The sequence below is a fragment of the Talpa europaea genome (genome assembly GCF_964194135.1).
Source record: "Talpa europaea genome assembly, chromosome: 11".
NCBI lineage: Eukaryota > Metazoa > Chordata > Mammalia > Eulipotyphla > Talpidae > Talpa > Talpa europaea.
In genome coordinates, this window is record NC_140078.1 from 32,667,099 (window position 1) to 32,683,055 (window position 15,957).

The 15,957-nt window shown below is 38.6% G+C and overlaps 1 protein-coding gene across 3 annotated transcripts in view; it reads right to left on the bottom strand.

Moving 5' to 3' along the window:
* The window catches only part of KIF16B (kinesin family member 16B), a gene marked incomplete at both ends in the record, with an annotated part of 259,483 nt that overhangs the window by 81,855 nt on the left and 161,671 nt on the right, over positions 1-15,957 (bottom strand). For 2 of the 3 annotated variants that reach the window (XM_084248158.1, XM_084248157.1), the window contains 2 exons: positions 2,465-3,823; positions 5,020-5,073. In XM_084248158.1, the coding sequence (XP_084104284.1) occupies positions 2,465-3,823; positions 5,020-5,073 (1,413 nt within the window). Of the gene's footprint in view, positions 1-2,464; positions 3,824-5,019; positions 5,074-5,446; positions 5,480-15,957 lie in introns of all 3 variants that reach the window. The other variant, XM_084248156.1, reaches the window with a different exon arrangement.

Below are 15,957 nucleotides of genomic sequence, written 5' to 3' on the forward strand. Positions count from 1 at the left end.
TCAGCCCTTCATCTGTCTATTGGTTAGCAAGTACTTACTGAGCATCAAGTCGAGCAGCACTTAACATTTTCAAAGGAGGAGGGAACGAGCATGACAGAATGTTAGGAACCAGGTGGTGGGCAAAGAACCAGTAACAATATTAATACATCAGACTCTAGCTGATTGCCTTTTAAATGAGCACTGATCCTTCAGGACTGAGGTAGTGGAAAACACTCCACAGAGCAAAGGAATTTGAGTGGGGTCCTGAAGACTGAGTGCAATTACACGGGTGATGAGGGACAAGCAGGACATTCCAGAAAAGGGTCACAGGGCATGTGAAGAACTGGCCTGCTGAATAGCAGCTCCATGGCCAGCAGACAAGAGGACAAAGTAGTTAAAAGTTGGATGGTACATAGACCTAGGTATATCTAGATTCATTTGCAGCTCTGCCTCTTTCTGTGTGACTTTTGTCCCCAGTGGTTAGATAACTATTGAATGGAAAAAGACAGAAAATTGATGAAATCTTGTTCATAAAGCAAACCAACAAGGAAAGCCAAGTTCAGCATACTGCTGTCCGACCTGGTGTCACATGAAGTTATTATTTCACACTTGTGAACTTCACAAACACCCAAATCAGGCTGGCTTGGCCATGAGAACCCAGAGAGATAATAAAACACAAAACCAAAACCCAAAGAAAGCTGCAAGAGTATCACAGTCAGAGCAAAGAGCTCAAAATCTACTGTCCTGAATTAGGTCTTAGCAAAGTCCACTCCATCAAAACACATGAAGTTAAAAGACTCCTTTGTGTGGCTCCGGGAGGAATGCTGAGTTGGGAAAATCACTGCCATGGAAATCAAGATACTGAAGCTATTATAAAGGATTAATACTAATGGCCAGGGAGTGAAGCCAGTTGACAAAAGCCAGGGACATCAAGCTAAAAGCTCACCCTGCATTCGTATTGCACACTGCAGGGTACAAATTGAGAGCATGCCCTCTACTGCTTTAAATTTCCTGGGACTAGAGTTTTGTCCACCAATTTCATTTACATAACATACCTATGATCATTTTCTTAAACCTCCGACCTTGTTCCTCTGAAGTAATAGCATCACAGTTTCTGGTAGTTATTTGTTGCCGCTTTGCCTTAGGGAATTACCAGAGAATGAGGTAAACAGAATCCATAGTTAAAGGAGATCACTGGAAAGAAGGTTGTCCTGACCTTCCCAAGCAAAATGATGGACAGAGATCCAGCTGACTGCCTTGTAAATCAGCACTGATCCAGGCCTCTGCCATTGTCAAGCTGGGCTCCTCAAGGTGAGCAGAGTGGGCTTCTGCTATGGGCCTCTCAAGAATGCTATGCAGAGCAGGAATGCTGGGGAGGAGGCAGCACTCCAAGACTTCCAACTTGGGTCAGTTAAGGCTTCCATTGACCAAAGGGTCTGGAGTTAAAGAAAATACACAGACTACCTCAGAGAACCCCAAATCAGGTGATATCTGCACACTAGGCAGCTGGCCGGCCACCTTTCTGGGAGTGTTGGTATCATGTCTGCAGAGCTACCAGAAAAGATATTCTCATATTCGTGTTACTTATTGTTTTGAGAACCTATTATCTGAGAAGCAAGATAACAGGGAATAGGCAGAGGATAGTAAGTATTCTTTCTTTACCCTGAAAATGGTACTCCAGTTCTCCATTTTACTTTTGACAACACCAAAGTGGTATCAATAAATCATCGCCAAACATGTTCAAATATACCACTGTGTTCAGAACATCTGGATAGTATTGTTCAGTTGCTTGTTTCTTAATACAGAATCCTGGGGTCTCCCCTCATGGGACTGGAAGAAGTAATGCAGTCCAGGTCCCCACCAGCCAGGGAGAGCAGTACACTCTGGGCACCTGTAAGTGCAGGGATGAGATTTCACTAAAACAAAAGCTGGTCATGGAGATGTTGGCCAATGGTAAGGAAGGGGAAGGGAGTAGGAGCAAGAGGAGAAAGAAGTAAAGAAGCTAGCAAAGAGAGAGGAAAAGAGACAGGTGGCAGGAAGGAAAAGAGGGAGGGAGGGAACAGGAGCAAAGGGAGAAGGAAAACAGGATGGGGGAGGGAAAACAGGGAAAGAGAAGTGTTGGAGGAGGGTAAAAGAAGGGAAGGGTGGAATGAAGAAGGGAGAGAGGAATTTTTCCTATTCATCAATTATTAAAACATACACAATTGTCAGGTTAGTGGGGTAACAGATAAGGATTTTGTTCGTGTGTTTTCAACTTTAGGTCAAAGATTCTAAAATAAAGGTCTTAAGGAGAAAGAAAAGAATGCAGAGGCTGCTTTTCTAAGGTTTGGTAAATCTGACAGTCTATTAGAATCTAAAGAATTAGATTGCACTCTAAAAGAATTACTCCGTGAAGACAGTGAGAAGCGCTCTATGAGAAGGAGAAAATGTACCAACCATCATTTGACACCAATGGTATGCCTCACCTTCCCTTCCCAAGTCTCACCTTTCCTGGTCTTTCTCCAGAGCCTCCTGCTCAGCTTCCAGGCTTGCTCGCAGCCCTGACTGCTCACTGCTGCTGCTGTTCAGAGAAGCTAGCTTCTGCCTCTGCTCCTCTATCTCCAGGCCCAGGGTGGAGCGCCGCTGCAGCGCGGAGTGCCTCCTCTCCAGCCTGGCCACGGCACGCTCCAGCGCCTCTCTCTGCTGCTTCTCTCGTGATTCCAGAATCTCCTTTTCCTTTTTCCTCACTTTTTCTTCCTGACGTGCAATGTTGGCAGTGAATTCAAAGGTGGCTTGGAGCTTCTGCAGCTGACTCGCATTAGCCTGGTACTGCGCAAGTTGTTCTTCTTTTTCTTCCATCTCTTTTTCTACTTGATAAAGGGTATTGTCTAAGCTGAGAGGTCCTCTGTCAAGGATTTCAAAGGCCCTCTGCTTTTCTTCTAACAGGGTGGGCAAATGATTCTGCAGGAGGTACTGGAGCTGGCGCTCTTTATATTGCAGCCTGTACTCTGCTGGTTTTATTTTCTCTAGATCTTGAGCCACCAGGATAACATTTGCCACACTATCATCATTCTTTCCCAACAACCGGAATTTGTCCTCATTTTCTGACTTGAGACGCTCCAGGATTTCCTGTTCTTCTTCAACCTCCTTTTTCAGGAGGTCTTTCTGCTCGACCAGATCTTTCTCCAAGTTGGCCAATTTGACCAGCTGCCTTCTCTTGAACTCTAGGAAATGCAGCTGTGCTCGTTCTAACTCCTCGCCACCAACGTCCCCCTCCACCCGCGCCTCCTTCGCCCGCAGGAGAGACTCCCTGATGCCTTCCAGGTCGCGTCTCTCCTCCTCCACGCGCTGGACTTCCCCACGCCGGAGGAGACGGATCATCTCCTGCTTCTCTCGAAGCTGCTCTTCCAGATGGGCCACGAGCATGACCTGCTCCTTTTCCTGCTCCTCTAGTCTCTTTTTTTCCAGTTCGAGTTTGGCATACTGTTCATCCTTTTCCCTTTTGAGCCGGTCCAGTTCTTGAAATATCTGAATCTTCTCGGCCTTCTCATTGTGGTTGAGTTCTTGGAGGCGTTGGAGTTCTTCTTGGACTCGGAGAAAGCTCTCTTCTTCTTGCTTCTTCTTCTGCAGCTCAATTTCCTGCTGTTCCCTCAGCCTTTCCTCTTCAAATTTTTCCTTCTCGGCGAGCAGGTCCTTCAGCCTGCTCTCTATGTGGAAACTGCGGCGCTGGAGACTCTCCTCCCGCTTGCGAATCTGACGCTGGACGATCTCCGTCTCCTTGCGCTGCGTCTCCACCTCCTGCTGCATCCGTTCCAGTTCTGCTTTATCAGATTTTTGCTTTTCCTCCATTTCTTCTATGAGTTTCCTGGAATGCAAAATGTTGACTGATCATTAATTTGATCACTAACTGAAATGTTCTGATAATGAACATAACACAGAAAGCCAAACCCTTCCTTAGAATTAAAAAAGAGGGGGGACTGCTGACTTTTAATTTCCAGCAGCATGCTGCTTAATATTTTTTTTTTTGTATTCTTTAACTGTCCAACATATCATTCGCCTAATCTCCTGAAGTAGCCTCTGATATCATTTCTTTGTAGAGTCTGTATGCATAATGTGTTATGCATGGCATCATTTAAAAAGCCCCCTGAGCTCAAACAGAAAGAGCCATGCCCAATTTAAATTTAAATGTGAGTAATTTTATTCAGCCCAATGGCAAAAACTCTGTTACAAAATGACATTAAACAAAAATGCTTATGCTGTCCTCAACTCATTGGGGTCAAATATCAAAGTCGAGATAACTGATAGTTCATTGTTCCAGCTCAAACATCTAAAGCTATTTAGCTTTTAATCACCAAGACAAATGGCAATCATCAAATGATGCAAAATATTAGTTTCTTAATATATAACATTGAAAACAACAGGAATCTCCATTAGAATACTTAAATGCCTGATTTTGGGGGTTACATGTTCTGCTTTGACCCAGAGAACAATGAACCCCACTGGATGCTAACTCAAAAGAAAAGGAGATAATATTAGTTTTATCAGAAAACTGATATTTTATATATATATTTATATATATAAGCTTTCCAAGTTAATAAAACAACCCCCCCCCCACACACACACACATACAGAAGTGAATGAAGACTATGAAAAGGCAAATTATATAGAGGGAAGTACAACATAAGGAAAGATGTTTAAAAAGGGGAATATAAGGAAGAGAAACTTTTTTCTTTTGTTTTTTTTTTTTTAAATTCGGGATATTATTAAAAAAAGAACTACTTGGAGTAAAATTTAAACAAGTATATTTATTTGGAGTATTAAATTTAATGGATGTATTAAATTTGTCTACTATTCCCCCTTTTCACAAGTGTTTGAAGATGAACTATGTAAAAATTTCAAACATAAAGCAAAAGTAATTAGCTGAAGAGACATGACCTACAGTCAATAGATGAATAGAGCCAGAGTTAAGCATTGAAACAGACATAGACATAATCAGTTGAGGGACTTAACCTGAGAAGTCAGATTCTGCTAGTGCTAAATCCCATAACCTACATGGCTTACCTTTTACTTTCTAATTTTTCCAATTCTTCTCGCTGTTGCCGCTCAAATTCAAGTCTAATAAAATTAAGTGAAAATAAGTTACTTTTCTGAAAGAGCTTTTCTTTCTCCTTTACTCTGTAGAGTTACATATTTTAAAAAGCATCAGTTTATCAAGTACCATTTTAATTATCACGGATTAGCAAGTTTAAAATGCACTCTTTGTTCTATAACTATGATTAGAAATTAGACATACTTTTTTGAGTGTTTGGTTCAGACTGAAAAGAAGATATTTTACTCAAAGGAAAAGGAAAAGAAAAGAAAAAAAAAAGAAAAAAAAAAAAAAACACCGTATTGGAAAGGCAGAGTTAAAGGAGACTTCTAAGTTATAAGCATGTCTACTCCATGCAATTTAGTCACTGATGAGTACATAAAAACAGAGAATCTCTACCTTAGACAGATGGGTCCTTTTATAGGGAAAAGACTGCCAGGGAGATAGAGAGGGAGAAAGCACAGACATCAATTAAGAAAAGAATTAACTGGGGAACCTCAGGAGAAAAGCAGTAAGGTACTTATAAAAGCCAATAGCCATGCACAAATTGAAATGTGTTTTTATAAATATCACATTACTCAATAATTTCTTGAAGCAAACCCTCCAAAAAGTTAGCTTATGTTATATTTTGCATGCATTCCATGAAAATTATAGTGACAATAACTACTTAGCAGTAATAATTGTGAACAGTAGTCAAAGTCATATTTTTATTACTTTATAGAGACTTATAATGCACACAGGTTCAAGATCTTCCTCTAATCCATACTTATCCATTATAAGGGTTACTGGGGCTAAACAGGTCACAAACAGGCTTATCACAGTCATAGCAAATAAAGGGATATAGGTGATAAAAATTTTTAGACAACTCACTGGACCTATTACTAATAAAAGCTAATTTCTTTTTAAATACTAAAATTATGTATGGCAGGTTCCAAAACTCCTATTAAACAGTATGAAACTGTAACCCTTAAAAACATTTTCTTGTTGTGGTAGATGACAGATAGTTAAAAGACAGAACTACAAAAAAAAAAAATCACCATTAATTGTTTTCCTTGGATAATGTACAAATCCAGATCAGTAACAGCAATTCTTACAATGAACTAACAAATATTTCAAATAAACATGTTTCCAATTTAATTGGGTCTAATATTGAGGGTGAGCTTTTGGAAGCAGAACTCAGTGCTGTGCTGAGAAATTTACATGTTATCTTACATGTTATCTTAGCAAATATTTTTGAACTCTTTTAAATTGCAATATAATTGACATATAACAGTTTCAAATGTACAGCATGATTTACTTGTATGTACTGCAAAATGATCACCAAAATAAGAGAAGTAAACATCTGTTACCATATATTTATAAAATTTTCTTGTGATGAGAAACTTACTCTCTAAGTGACTTTCAAATATGCAATACAGTGTTATTGACTATAACCACCACTCCCATTCTGTACATGACATTCTCATGAGTTACTCATTTTATAACTGAAAGTTTATAATACATTTTGTACCCAGCAAATCCTTAAGATAGTAAATAGTATCTCCATTTTATAGATGAGGAACCCAGAATTCAGATGTAAGAAAAAATGTGCCCAAATCATAATGCTAACAATGTGGTGGAACTTGGATTTGAACCCATGACAACCTGTTTTCAAAATACCCTCTATTAACTCACTTTATGAACAATGCTCAAATCTGTGATATACAATAAAGGTATTATATCTTTCACTGAAACTTGCTATTTAGGGTTCTTTTTTATCATCCTGTCAATTAAAATAATCTGTAGGTTCTGGGCACTACCATCTCTGAGAAATCAATCATATAAATATGTAAGAAAGGTATTGGTCAGTTGCCAAGTCCAGTTCAGATAACTACATTAAGTAGGTATAGGTCCGGTTAAAGTAAATACATGATCATTCTCTTTATATAACAATAAACAGAACCTCAATGACTTTAAGGGGGACATCCAAACCGAGATGTCCAGAAAGCAAGGGGATGTATATCACACGAAGATCTGGTGCTCAGGCTCGTATCAAGGATGGAGATATATAGTCTTGGATTCACCAGCATCTAGATAGCAACTGAAACCACAAGAGTGGATGAGATCGCCTAGAACATATTTATGAAATGAGCAAAAGAGAGCTTAGTGCAAAATCTGGAAGACAACAGACACTGTAGTGACTGGTAGCTAAGACTGGGCTCTCAAATGAGGCTAGGAGTAGCACTTAAGGACAAAGAGAAAATCAGGAAAGGATAGACATAGGAAAGTAGAAGGAAGGTGCTCAAGAAAGAAGATGGGATCTGTAATACAAAATATATCAGGAATGTGAAATAAGATTTGCCTAGGACAATTCATTTAACTTAGCAAAACAACAGTCACTGGTGACCTTTTTGAGTTGGGGGGTCAGACATCAGTGGGCTGAAGAGTGAATGGGAGGAAAACAGACTGTGAAGGTAGATATGGTAGCTTTCAGAGGATGAGTGTTCATTTTAATAGCTGCAAGAGACTTGCACATCTTTAAATCATGAAGCAAATAAGCCAGAAGAGCAGAAAAAGTTGGGGAGAGACTTATATCTGATGGGCAGCACTCCCTGAAGCCATTTGAGAAGAGCAGAAGAATGGCTAAGAACAACGGCTTAGATAATGTGCAAATCCAGATCAGTAACAGCGATTCTTACAAAGAACTGACAAATATTTCAAATAAACCACAAATTTTACTCTGGAATAATCTCCCAACCTCTCTACATTTCATTTCTTTACCTGAAACTACACTCAGAAATCATCCTAGTTTTCTGTGGAAAGATATCTCAATGTGAATGCTCACTGATAGCAGTTAATAAATATTAAGTATTATTCCAATAGTGTCCATAGAGCAGATAGGGGCAGTTATCCTGAGAAAGACAAAAGAGCAGTTAAGCCATTGAAACAAGAAACAAGAAAGGATACATAACAAGTAGACATGGAAATTGAGGGTGTTATACTTTTGAGGACTTCTGTATTCTCAGAAGGAAGGTCCTCTGCTAAAAGTGAGGAAGAACAGTGGTGGGGTAAAAGGCATAGAGATCATGTGGATTGTTTTTAATAGGTGAAGGAGTCTATGGGCAAGAGAAATGATAAAGCCAACAGCAAAAAGGATGTCTGGACATCATTCAAGAGAAAGACCATCAATTTACAAAGGTATTGATCTTTATATTGACATGGCTTTCTTTTGCAGCACTGAGCTGAGATGTCTGCATATAGGTTCAGACTAGGGATTTCAATGGTTCCAGAACAGAGACACTAGCAACTGAGAAAACAGAAAAGCCATCTGATAATTTGGGAAATGGATGGCTCAGACATTAGGGATGAAAACTTGATTAGACAGGGACAAGACAAGGTTTACAGAAGAAAGTATGAAATCAAAGAAGTCTCCAGACTTAGAGGTGAGTAATGCCTAAGTAACTACATGGTAGGATGAGCTATCTATGTGCAATAACCCAATGTAACAACAGGACTTACAAAGATGGTGAAGCTTAAAAGAAAATGCCTGGAAGGCAAGTTGACAACAGTAAAGACAAGCAAAGAGTGCAACAGACAGAATGGCTGAGAGGAGGACCTCGCAGACTCTAGGCTGATGAAATCACTGATTCCTACTCTGGAGAAGTTTTTACTTTAGAATATTTAATTGGGAAGGAAAAGGGAAAAGAATATGGATGAGTGGCAGCTATCAAATTTAGATAAAGGAGGCCATAGCTCTGATCTCCTTCCAACCCTCCTAAATGTAGAATCAATTGAAATGTAAAATTCTGAGTCAAGAAATCAGAGCTATTCCCATTTTACTTCTTAATGAGGAAGTATGACTTCGTTTCTATGACCTGTTTCTAAATTGAAAAAAAAATTACCATTTTATACTCAAAGCAATGTCATTGATAAATAATGATTCCTATTTCCTCCAAAACAAGAGTTAAAAAAAAAAAGGCTCAGTCTTAAAGTCCTAAACAATCTAAGAAAAGAGTCATAAACTCAGAGACTACATGTTCAATATGAGGTGATATAAGCCCTTGCTGGTACTGTGTAACTTTTAAAAAATATTATATCTTTACTAATCATACTTTAAAATACACCTCCTTCCATAATCAATGATAATTATTTCAAATAATAATTAGCAAATCTTAATAGACTGTAAAATATAAATGTGAATGTGATAATATCAAGGGAAGATTATCCACTTCAATTGTAATTTAATGTGACTTCATTTTAAGTAAGTGTAATTCACTATCTTACTTTACTGGAATTATCTTGACCCCAAATGTTAATTTCCTAAATGTTACGATTAAAAGGAAAACAGCAAAAGGAAATAATTTTTATAGCTGTTTTTAGCATTTTAAACTGGCATTTGGAAGTATACACACTGTGTTAGGTCCCACTAAAAAACATGGCATAAAATCTATTTTTATGAGAAACAGTCTTTTCCTTTGCATTAAAAGACCTCTAGCTTTTTTAGGCATAAATGCACATCTTGCAATTTATACTTCTGTTTTCATCTGCAATGAAAAAGCATGGGGGGTGCAAATTTCTCATTTTGCAATATTACATTGAAAGTGAGACTGTGACTATCAACAAAATGAAAAAGAAAAATGTAAATTAACTGACAGCATAAATAGTCTAGCCCTTGTGTTGTCCGAATGGTGATTAGTTTAGTACCTCTGATGTCATTTCGCTTTCTAAAAGGAGGAAAAGGGCTAGCAGCAGGGGACAGGGATGGGGGTGGGGGGGGATGAGTAGGGTAATGGAAGCTGAACTGCAGACTAAAGAAGCACTGGAGGGGAGATCTCATTTGTAAAGGCACCTGAAGGTGAAGCAATCCAGGATATGGATATTTTACTATACTGTTTCAGCTGGTATGTGAATAGGTAAGAGGAAATTTCTTGATCAATGGGTAGGCCTGGATTTTTCATACATGACTTTTAGGTTATAATCAAATACAGGGAGGGGTTCATGCAATCACACAGGTTCTGTGTTCAGAAATGCCTCACATTGGAGATATGTTTTCATCACCTTGAAATTCTTAATATTTAAATAAGAGGCATCATATTTTCATTAGGCACTGAGTTCTGATTAAATGTATGTGGTTTCTGAAAGAATTTCCAGCCTGTGAACTGGACGTTTGGTGGTATTCTTCTGTCCAGATACTGAAAATGGAAAGGCAGAAAGATGTAAGACTAGAACACAGTATAAGATGGTCCACCTCTCACTGACCCTTCACAGGGGATTAGGTATTGGCCATTATGGAATCTATGACCACTAAGACTAGACTGGCCTACTTTCTCATCAACCTACCAACCCTAAGGATTTCCAGTCAGTCTCAGGAATTTTCAGTCAGTCTCAAATCACCTTAGCTAAGCAAATCCCAAGGACACTGAGGATCTTAAAGACTAAGAGAAAGTTTGGATTTGAGTGTTGGAATGTATACAGGTCTTATCCTATTGCCTCCTAAATCCTGAGAATTCTCAGATTCTCAATGTTCTTAAAAGGATGAGCAGATACCAGATATTACCAAGTACCCTACAAGCAGGCACAGGGAAACTCAACAAGGAAAGAACCTGGCCGTAGATCCAGTCTCCAATTCTTCATGGAAAGAAAGGCCTTTCCTGTACACATCAATTTGCATATAAATTTTCATGAGAAAGCTGCTTTTAGAGACAGATGGATTGCGCAATTCCATAGAATTGCTGCAACACTTAATCCATGTCCTCTTAGTTTCTCCAAATCATTGTGTAACACATCAGGCTATCCTACAATAGAATGACATATACAATTGCAAACCAATTGTGTGTGTATCAAAAAGGGGTTTACAACAATTTAAGTTAGGAATTTTACCTCTTTTAGGAAAATTAAACTTCTTTCAGATATAAGTCAAAGTATATAGCACAAATATCCATACTACTCTAAGGATGGTTCTAATGAACTTTCAAATCCCTGACCTAAAAAGTACTCACTAAAGGCTTTCCAATACACATTAGTATTGCAAATGAAATGTGTTCAAAGAAACAAAGATTAACTTATAAAATAGTGAAATTGATACTATAAGCATTTTAAGAGAGCTTCTCCCCAGCTATTTCTCATAACAAATGGTATAACTCGGGCTAATGAAGACAGCCAGGATCACATGGTAAACCTGGGAGACTCTCCTGATTGTGCCCTAAAATCTTAGCTGGTTAAAACTATATGAGAACTTAAGAGATCATGTATTCAACTAGGCATGTATCCTACATTCTGGCTCCCTATTCCCCCAAATTTCCAGGCCAGAAGACTGAGAAACAGGGAATACTGGAGAGAAGACCAACATGACCTCCCCTGTGAAAGAGACAAGAGTAAAGTCTGCCTTTTCCAACTCATCATTCAGTCTTATTTCTAGCCTGGAATTCTGTCTCATATTCCCCAGAAAGAGCTTCCCAAAAGTTAAAATTGATTCATTTCAAAATGTTACCTCTCCCTATTGGACTGACCAAAATAATGTTCTACAGGTAATTTTCCTGCCACTTCATTCAGCCATGCATTCCAGATATCCACAAACATTTATCAAGCACCTATAATGTACAGGGTGGAGTGAACTGAAAGTGAAAGTAGCCACACATATCAATCACAAAGAAGGCGGTAACTCAGTGAGAGGAAATTCCATTGTTAATAGGAGATGGAGTAGATGAAAAGCATGTAGAGGTACACAGAAGAGAGAGAAGAGGAGCTGCCCTCTGAGTTGGCCTTAGAGATGGAAGAATTAGGACAGGCATTGTGTGGTGAGTGGGGGGAAATACAGTGGGAGAAAAACAGGTGAAAGGAGACAAAAAATGTAAGTAAAAGAAACAATAAAGTGCCTCGTTTAGTTAATGCCTAAAATTAATAAAAGGAAGTGATGAGAAATAAAACCCAGATGTTATATCATGGCAGAAGCCAAGATCAAGCTGACAAGCTTGGGGGTAGCTTCTTGGGTAACTTTTCCTTCCACCACCCTGTGTAGGCCTCTATCAAGACACTGAGCATGGAGCTAAGGAATCGGTGGTTCACACACCCATTAATTTATTTGTTCAACACACTATCCCTGTGTCAGGCACTGGCATAGGGCACTGCAGATTCAGCAAAAGAAATCAAGTATTTGTTATCACAAACTCTTAATTCTAGTGAGGGGGACAGCTAACAATGACTATGTTAGGTGATAGTGTTATAAAAAGGATAGCAGAGGTTGAAAAGAGAGGGGACATTCAAGAGAAAGCTGAATGAAGAAGGGCGGGACCATAAGGATGACAAATAAGGGAAAAGCCAGTCCAATGACTGGGAGATGATGCGTATTTGGTGCACTGGGTCAGAGCAAGACTAGCATGATAACAGTCTCTCTTGTGACGCAAGGGGTTATGTCTCAACATTATGAAGCTATCAACAGTCACTGTGGTACGCAGCAGACCTCTCCTTTCTTGCCTGTCGCTCCCCTCAGCAGTGTATTTCAGTCAATTCTCCTGTTCTGCTCCCCACTCTGTCTCTGGTGGATCCTCTCAACCCCCCCCCCCCTCACCTCTGGCCTACACCCAGCTCTTGTATGCCTAAATAAATAAAATAAATCTTAAAAAAAAAAAAAAAGACTGGCATGATGAGAGCAGATGGAACCAAGGGAGAGTGATGACATGCAAGCAACTGTCACCCATGAAGGAGCGAGGGCCAAGACTATCCAGAGATCTACAAGTCAAAAGAGCTTGTCCACCAGGATTGCTTTGAGGACAGAGACTTGCCTTAGTTGGATGTGCATCCTAAGGGAACTTTTGCAAGACACACAAAAAGGGTTCCACTAATGGCCAGTGCTATGAAGTTAGGGACGCAAGGCAGAGCCAGATCCCAATTACAGCGTCACAGAATATATGGGCAAGGAGATGGTCTCAAACAGTGCAGAATCCTCTTTACCTTAAAAATGAACACTTTTTGGTGCTTTCCACCTTTCTCAAGATAAGATTCAGTGCAGCAAACTTAGAAAATGCAGTCAAGTAAAACACAGCATCACACCATGATTGCTCCATCTTAGTATGCAGCCAATAGGCTTCACAACCATAAACAGACCAGTAAGAACAGACCAGAGTGCTATTCCTTTTCATGCATAGCTTGGACAAATCCCCAAATCATTAAGTATAATCCTACAACATAGCTTATTATTATATAATTCTACAATATAGATGCAGCAGACTTTATGTAAACAATATCATATTGCTGGAAAAGTACATAGTAGATGATTTTGACAAAACCATGTGGTGGAATCTGCATTGGGAATCCCAAGAAATGATTAGGTGAAGAAGAAAACAGGCTGTGCATAACTGTGGGCAAAGGGAAAAAAATGAGAGTAGAGAAGGGAAGTTTGAAGATGTGAAAAAGACTTAAAATGCACCACACTTTCTTTACTGTGACAATACATCATTGAAGTGCAGAGCGTTACAAGTCTGCTTTACACATTTGTTCTCCTTTGATATCACACATCGAAAAACAAAATGCTAACATGCCTAACCAAGCAATACTTGAAATGTGAGCTTCTGTCAGTCCGGGGCTGAGTGGAGGTCTGAGTGGCTTTTGTACCTCGCCAGCTTGTCTACCCACTCCCAGCTCTCTGCTGTCATGCCTTTCCTTTTGTAAATCCCCACACCTTCCTTTCCTTTTTTCTCCCTCTAACATCTCCCTCTACATCCCTCCCCTTGTTCCTTTAATGTAGGCAGCAGCTACTGCCGAATAAATAACTCAAGTTTGTATGGATTTATAACAGATGACAAAGTGGGCAAAGGTAAGCATATTAATTGCAAGGCAATCAACAAATTACATGGGGGGAAGACAAATAGCTTCAGAAAAACTTAATGATTAAGCAAGTTTAATTATGATATAAAATATAGAAGGGATACTCACGTTCTTTGTCAAAGTTCACAACAAAAAAGAAAAAGCAGATTGGAGAACTATACATTGTGTGATCTCAATTATCTTAGGTACTCTATAATGCATAATTACAACATCTGATATATAATTAAATACATAAACTATAAAATATAAGTAAACATTACAAATATAAACCAATCATTATTTCCCGGTAAAAGGATTATGAATGCTTGTGATAATTCATTGCTGCATATTTTACTATTTTATAAGTAAGCATTTGAATTTATAATGAGGCAACCTAACTTTTTCAAAATTTTTTCTTAAGTTGCTTAATTGTAGCAATATTTTACTTCCTTTTTGCCTCTGAGAATCTCTTGTTCATTTCTATTCATTAGCGATGATGATGATGATTATCCTTAGTGGACTATAAGATATGGGCATGACTGATGGTGACTAAAAATCTGATGTTACTAATTTGAGACAGAGCTATTTAAGGTTAGAATTGTGGCCCATGATAAAAGAAGGGGATGGGAGTGCCTCCTTGAAACAATTCTGTCCCCTCTCCCACTCCCTCTTTGACACACAATTAGTTCAATCAACAATTATTCTCAACACCTACTTAGAAATGAGGATAATAAAGTAAAAATCAAAATCAACCAGCAACTATAAATCAGAGACACACTACAGTGGAGGGAGGAGGAAGGAGGATCAAAACAAGGGGGGGTGGGAATTGTATGGGGACTATAACCAAGATGAAAATGCATACATTGTGCAAAAATGAAAAATGAAGTAAATATACATAAAATTTAAAAAAATAATAATAAAAAGAAAAGAAATGGGGATAAAGAATTAATCAGATCCTTTCACTTACCACTAGATATACAGACAAGAGTAAACAAATTATTGCACCATCAGGCATATTTCCCAATTATTTAAAGTGCTACTAGGGAAAAATAGAGGATGCTATGAGTGGAGAGTCAAGGAGATGAAATTTGGACCAGAGTTGGAAGGGTCACTTTGAGGAAGTACACTTACACTGAAATAATAGAGACTAGGTAGGATTTTACAATATGAAGAGCTGGTAGCCACATGGGTAAGTGTTCCGGAAGGAAGAAATAGCATGTGCAAAAATCTGGGAGCAAGGGTACATATGTACAAATGGAACCTTTGACTAAATCAGCAACAGCTCTAATCATTTGAGTTAAATTACAGAGAGGTGATGACATGTAAACAAGTTAAGACAGGATGTCACTTCAAAGGAAACCCATGCTGTGATGCAGGACTTGGGAAATCTAGTATCTTCTACCCTTACCTGTAACTACCATTCATCATTTTACCAGGAAAACTCCCATTTCTTTAGTTGACCTTGACAATTCAGCTTTAGATAGTGTGTTTATACGATATATAATATATATATAAAACAGAGGCATAGCCCACTATTCAGATAATGTAAATCCAAAGAAATTACATAAAGGCATTGTTCTTTGAATTCTGTGGCTCATCTCCCCACCTGCTGTGAGAACAGAAAATGCATGCAACTCTTCAGTTAAAATGACTCACAGTGGAATAATATTCAAAGAAAAAAAAAGGCAAGTAATTAAAACTAATCTCCATTAATGGAAGAAGCCCACCACTTTCAGTTGCTTCTATAGCAAGTTCCTGAAGACTACATATCTTAAACTACTTATGGCACCCTACAGCAGCTGTAAAGTTAGTAAATGGTCCACTTAAAGTAAGACAACTGAGACCAAAAACTAGAGAGAAAAATCAGCCTTGCAGCAAACTAAACTTTTGAAAAATGGTAAGACTCAGTAAAATAAACTAGCAGAGACAAATTCACTAAATAACCATCAATTAAAACACAGGCTAACTACCCAATCACCAGCAACATAAATATTGCTACATGTATAAAAATGTTCATTTTCAAGGTCAACAAGGAATAAAAAAGATAAGACCACATATAAAGTCTCAAAAAGTGAGAGAGAAGAGAGAAGTGGTGCTAGCGGGGAACTGTGTTTATAGGGTGATGTGGG